General features: G+C 45.5%; 3 protein-coding genes across 3 annotated transcripts in view; 1 reads left to right on the top strand and 2 right to left on the bottom strand.

The window, feature by feature from the left end:
• LOC113206598 (40S ribosomal protein S23) overlaps positions 1–6001 on the bottom strand; it is a 29505-nt gene that overhangs the window by 3399 nt on the left and 20105 nt on the right. The window lies entirely within an intron of this gene.
• On the bottom strand, positions 2585–4967 carry LOC113206621 (uncharacterized). Its single transcript, XM_026422780.2, has 5 exons — positions 4721–4967; positions 4427–4599; positions 4218–4299; positions 3898–4082; positions 2585–3819 (listed from the first exon to the last, which is right to left on the bottom strand). The coding sequence occupies exons 2-5, from the start codon at positions 4553–4555 to the stop codon at positions 3730–3732; spliced, it is 486 nt and encodes a 161-aa protein (XP_026278565.1). The 5' UTR covers positions 4556–4599; positions 4721–4967; the 3' UTR covers positions 2585–3729.
• LOC127750029 (uncharacterized) overlaps positions 5330–6001 on the top strand; it is a 13048-nt gene continuing 12376 nt past the window's right edge. Inside the window, exon 1 of the mRNA XM_052270448.1 lies at positions 5330–5497. Coding sequence (XP_052126408.1) covers positions 5449–5497 — 49 coding nt within the window. The 5' untranslated portion in view covers positions 5330–5448. The remainder of the gene's footprint in view (positions 5498–6001) is intronic.

Raw genomic sequence — 6001 nt, 5'->3', positions numbered from 1 at the left:
ACACCCGCCCGCTACCCACGGGTGCCGTGGGGTTGCCTACCCACACCTCGCAGGCGCTTAGCTCCTGGACATACACCCGCCCGCTACCCACGGGTGCCGTGGGGTTGCCTACCCACACCTCGTAGGCGTTTGGCCTCTAGACATTGGACATACACCCGCGACCCGCCACCCACGGGTGCCGTGGGGTTCCCTACCCACGCCTCGGTCGCATACCGCTATAAAGTCAACAGTTTTGACACTTGAAACGCGCCACGCAGTTGCCGCATGGGCGCCGCGCCCGAACAGCGAGCGAGCGCCAAAATGCGCTGCGTTGGCAGAGCACAGCCGGCGTCGAGGCCGGCGTGGTGCAGCGTGGCAGGGCCAGTCTGGTCGGCGGATGACAGACACAGCCGCGTGGCGCTTGTGGGCTACTTAGCGGGCGATGGTTCACCCCGATAGGAGGACCGTGTCGTGCCCGTGAGCCCCAGCAGCATCAAACACGACACACGCGGGCGCCACATGCTGGGTCCTGGTATGGCAGGTCTGACCAGCCTGACCACAACAGGCCGCTTGCGCTGCGCTGGCGGCGCGCCCAGCAGGCGGCAAGGCGCGCAGATTCACACAGCTACCGGCACGTTACTATTTATGCGCGGGCTCCCGGTGCCAGGCAGCAGCAGCGCGGCGCCACCGATGCACGGCGCGAGCGAGTACACACTCGGCGGACTTTACACAGTGTCCTTAAACCCACACCTGATTTAATCGCCCTGCCGATATACACACGGATGGCCGACGGATTCCCCGCCCTGCCGGCCGGCTGACATACTGCCAGAAGGCGCACGCGTCCGTCTCGTGCCACGAGGGGGAAGGCCAATCAGTACGACCCCTTTATCTCACGCGAGTTCATTAATTTTAATCTAATTGGCGCTGTCGGACCGTTGGACTTGACCCCTCGAGCGCGCGCGAGTACATCGTGTCTTTTCGAATACCACCCGGTATCAGCAAAAGACGCAGCCAAGACATTCCGCGCATGTTTGAACGGAAGAAAGGCAAACTTCCTAGAAAGATATGGGTATCTTTCGCAAAAGTATAGATCTCCCTCTTACTTAAAAAAAAAAAGAAGAAGAAGAGCTGCCTCTGACTCTGCGGCCACTTTTATTCTGATTCACAAGCGCCGATAAATATTCACACTGGTTGCACCTCCGATCCGATCCGATCCCACCCCCACCCCGAGGAAAAAACGGCCGTGGGCGCTGCAACATCCATCATCGTCTATCCCGCTCGCTGTGTCCCGTCATGAAGGCATTCAGCTTATTTTGTAGCCACGCATGATGCGTCACAGCCCAGCGACAAACTTACTTACGCTGAGGTACGCAGCAATAATAAAAATATACGAGCGTTGGTGCTTCCCCCCCCCCCTCCCCCTCCCTCCCCTTGCACGCGGGGCACGCGAGCGGCAGGGAATCAGCTGGCCGAACTCCAAGACTCCAAGGCGTTTCGCGCGCCGCGCCGCACCCCTACCCTACCCCTCTCGTCGTCACCGCGGCCACCGCGGCGGGTCGATGCGATTGTACTACCTGATTTAGAAAGTTCATAAAATCGCCGTGACGCTATGCTCCAAACCTCTCTTTTGGGTGCAATAAGAGCGTTGCTTTTGAATAAGGAGCCGCTGCCTTACACATACAACAGAGAAAGAAGAAATACGTAGAGCGAAAGAAGAGGGGGGGAGGGGAGACTGCAACCCGTGCAAGGGCTCTACCCCCTCTCCTCCCGCTGCTGCATCCGGGGGGAACTCTCTGGAAGCGAGAAGTCCGGCAACGTCGTGGGCGCCCGTATGGGTCGCGGTGGGCTACCCTGTCAAATCTCGCGGCTTAACCTCAATCGCCAATGCCCCAGAACCCTGCCGAATCGCGTCGATATTGTCACGATTTTTAGCGTTTACAGAAGTGGCGCCAATCCCTCTGGAAATTCCCCGCGGCTGGTCGGCTGGTCGGCGCTAGCGGCGCGTAGGCAGCGCTTCATTGATTGACGCGAGCCGAAGGCCGAAGCCCCACCGCTGCGGCGCAACGTCGGGAAGACCACCGAAAAGGTCCAGCAAAGTACACAATGTCCACGACAAGCGCTACTCACCGTTCCTGGCGAAGAAAAAGTCGAGGGCAAGAACACCGCCGGTGAGGCTCGTTGCTCGCACTGCGGCCTGACGACGGAGGAGACTTCGATCCCCGACCCTCGCACAGCCCGCGCGCGATCTTCTGCTGATCCGCTCCGCGCTCGCCTGTGACTCTGGCGTGATCGCGGCAAGTGAACGGGCCGTCGGCCAAGCGCACAATCTCTCAAGTAGTGTCCACTGTCGACTTGTAGCACTGACTCGCCGTCCAGCTCCAACTGACGTTTTTGGCCTGAGGCAGCGGCTCTGTGTTTTGTTTACTTCCCCTTCGCCGTCCCCCTTCCCCTCCCCCCAATCAGCTGGCTCCCCACCACACCGCCCGGCCCGCCGCCCTCAGCAGCAGCAGGCGGCACAGCAGCATGCGGATGCGGTGCAGGGCCTAGAGGGGGAAGTACGATTGGATGCCGCCGAGCCGAGGGAGAAAAGAAATGTTTAAAAAAGTTAGAGGAATAAACGATTTATTTAATTTAAATGAGAGACCACTCACTTCATCGACATTCGTAATAGTACTGTAATCTGAGCAGGCTCAGTTTGAACAAATATTTACGTCACACACATTAACAACTAACAAGGCAAGAGCAATCAAAAATATGACATTTTGTTGAGAAGTAATGAAAGGTTCGACATAAAACTCAATAATTTTGTAAAATAGACAAACTGAAAAACAAACACTTAAAAAAAGAGGAAAGAATTATTTCAGAACCTTCGACTTGTAAAATTTTCTCAAAATATAGAATCATAATTGGAAGCCTGAAAAAAAATCAGAATATTTTAAAATCGCCATAGCATGACTAGATGTGTAGAACTGCAGTGAAAAAAGTTGAAAAGTCAAGTAGAATTTATAGCAAAACCTCTACATCCGAAACATTCTGGGAATCCAACAGATATATAAAGGAAAAATACACTTAGATTTTGCTCTCCATACATGAGCCACAAAAATATGCTTCAACTCAGTAAAATAAAAAGACTTAAATATAGGTAAGGATATGTTCAAGAGTGGGAGGGATTCTTTTGTACAGAGAAGAAAACCTTAAATCAGAAAGATTCTCTAGGAAGCTAGGAATAATGTTTGCACTCCTCTGGAATGTACCTAGCACAACAGTGCTCTCATCCACTTTACGTCTTTGGTCAATACAACAAATCATTGTGCCACAAAGCATAACAGTTTAACTTTTAATTTATAATATAAGGTATATATATCAGAATTTGAGAGGGCGGTCCCAGAAAATGTAGCAGCTGAAACCAGCAAACATCATTAGGGAAAAGGAATCACAGAGGAATAAAATCATATGGCATGATAATATAGAATACAATTGACACATTTAAAACACTAAAATGTGTTAGACAAACACTTTTCATTAATACTGGACACAAAATAGTCAAAATCAAATTAGTTTTTGATTGGTACCCGTTTAAAACATGTGGAAGCTCAACCTAGGTAACAGCATTATATCTAAGAAAATTTAGACCACATAATATGATTTTCACAGCTCTTCCTCTTGGAAAGAACAACATATTCAGCAAAGACGAAGAGAGAAAAGCCTTGAAAATACAACGTAGATATTATACTTGCTGATGATTAATGATCAGTACAAACTGGTCTTTTTCATAATGCGCAAAAATTCTTCTTGACTTATCTCATGATCTCCATCTCGGTCTGCTTCCTCAATCATTTCCTGAAAGTATATTTGAAGTTTTAGGAATAAACAAATATCCATAATCACAATCCTTAGAACATAAAAGTTTAAACATACATGTAGTTCTTCATCAGTCAAATTTTCACCCAATTCTTTTGCTACTCTCTTCAAATTTTTAAATGATATTTTCCCAGTTTCATCATCATCAAACAACCTAAAGGCCTTCATAATCTCTTCTTTTGTGTCTTTCTCGGCCATTTTGGTAGTCATTAGGTTCAGAAACTCTTCAAAAGATAGAGTACCTAAACAAAAAAGGAAAAGTTAATGGTGTACTAAGATTCATTTGATTTGCGATAATCATCCAAGGGTGACAGGAACTAATAATAAGATACTAAAATACTTGTGGAAGAAGGAAACAAGTAACAGAAATAGTTTACCTGTGCCATCTTTATCAATTTCAGCAACCATCTTTTTGATTTCTTCTTTCTTCGGTTCGAATCCAAGGGCTCTCATGGCAACCTACACCGCAAAGACAATCCCACAAAAGAGCAGTGTAAACAAAAGATTTAGTCTCAAAAAAGCAGATTATAGACAAAAAAGTTAATTATAAAGTTAAACTAGGCCTAATACAGAAAACCAAACAAACCTTTAGTTCCTTAGTCTCTATCTTGCCCTTTCCTTCAGTGTCAAATAGGTCGAAAGCTTCTTTAATATCAGCTCGCTGTTCTGCGCTCAACTCAAACTTTGGGCCTCCTGACTTCTTTCTAGTACCCATTTTTCGAGGAACAGAAGGTGCGCCAAAAAAGCAAGTTTGAATGCCTGGAGGAGTGTAAAGTCACATACAATGAGACACATAAGGAATAAATATACACAATGATTGGAATAGAATTCAATGCAAACGAATGGAGTAAATTTTAAAAGAAAAACCAAATGTACACACCTTATGTCAAAAACACAAGCAGACGAAGGTTACAAAGCCTTGTGTTTCACAGTCACAGAATTTCAACACGTGTATCTGGATTGAATTGGCACCTCCTACAATTTAATCGACCAAAGAGATTTTTTCATTGGCGAAATAATTACTTCTGAAACACCTGCAGATTCAAACCCTGCGAAGACAACACAAATGCAGCAGAAAAACACAACAGCAGCTTGGCGCCACCGTCGCGTCGCTATGGTGTTTTGGTTTGACAATTTCTCATCCGACATTAGTTTTTTTAAGAAATTTATTTGAGAGAGAGGGGATTTTGTTTTCAAGCACTATTTGTTATCATTAAAAAAACTGAAAAAGCATGAACAAATTTAAGAAAAGAATTTGTTTCTTTGAAAGCAGTATTTTTTGAACCGCCTTTCTGTAGTTACGAAGGGCGTGACATACGAATGACACCAACCTGCACAATTAAATTAAACAGTCAACAAATTGTATGTAAGATAAAATGAAGCTTTACTTTAATAAATAAAAACAACCAATATCTTCAAATTGTTTTAATAATTCATGTTTTACTTCGTGTTTTCTAATGTAACTTAAAATAACTTTTGATGTTGGATTGGTGTGTTGGCTATTGTGTCTCACAGCTCTTGTACAAATCTCCTTGAGAAAAATCTCAAGTTTAGAGCAGACGTCTCCAGCGCTCATCTTTCGCTGTTAAAACTCCAACAATCAGCAAAATGTCTGCTCTCCAGAGGATTGCCAAGCCCTTCGTTCAGAGGGTGACTGGTAAGTAAGCCATATTTTCCTGTTTCTGTGTTTGCTGGAGATGGCAAAGTCTTAAACGAACGTAGTGTGGACATTTCATTATTTTCTCGCACTACGCAATTTTCACGTGTTTAGCTCTAGTATTCGTTATTTTGACATGGCATCGTTTCTTAAGTGTGAGCCGTGTTATTTTCTTTTACCTGGCTCATAATCCTATCATCACATGTTTTGTTTTTAGACAAGTATCCCATATCTAGGTTGTACCATAACCTCGAAGTGTTTTAGATTCTTCAACTTATCTTTTTTATTCCAAAGTTTTCTCATGTACCTTTTTTTACTGTAAATGAGGTCTCACTCTCTAGGCTGCACGAAACGGATTTGCCTCCTACTTATTATTATGTAAGAATCATTCCCATTAAACTAAAGCAAAACATATTTCATCGCTACTGTGTCACCATAGATGTTGCCTGTGCGGTTCTCCTGTTTTCAACAATCAACTATGGCTCCAGTTTTTCAATTTTCTTA

The sequence above is a fragment of the Frankliniella occidentalis genome, unplaced genomic scaffold (genome assembly GCF_000697945.3).
Source record: "Frankliniella occidentalis isolate FOCC.00 unplaced genomic scaffold, Focc_3.1 Scaffold124, whole genome shotgun sequence".
In the NCBI taxonomy this organism is placed as follows: Eukaryota; Metazoa; Arthropoda; class Insecta; order Thysanoptera; family Thripidae; genus Frankliniella; species Frankliniella occidentalis.
This window is presented reverse-complemented; position numbering and strand designations above follow the sequence as displayed.

What these genes read in the sequence shown, in the direction of transcription:
- LOC113206621 (XM_026422780.2), bottom strand. Translation starts at nt 4,555, where the DNA reads ATGGGTACTAGAAAGAAGTCAGGAGGCCCAAAGTTTGAGTTGAGCGCA. An exon ending in AATTGATAAAGATGGCACAG is followed by an intron (nt 4,083 to 4,217) that starts GTAAACTATTTC and finishes TTTTTTGTTTAG; the next exon opens with GTACTCTATCTTTTGAAGAG. An exon ending in TGACTGATGAAGAACTACAT is followed by an intron (nt 3,820 to 3,897) that starts GTATGTTTAAAC and finishes ATATACTTTCAG; the next exon opens with GAAATGATTGAGGAAGCAGA.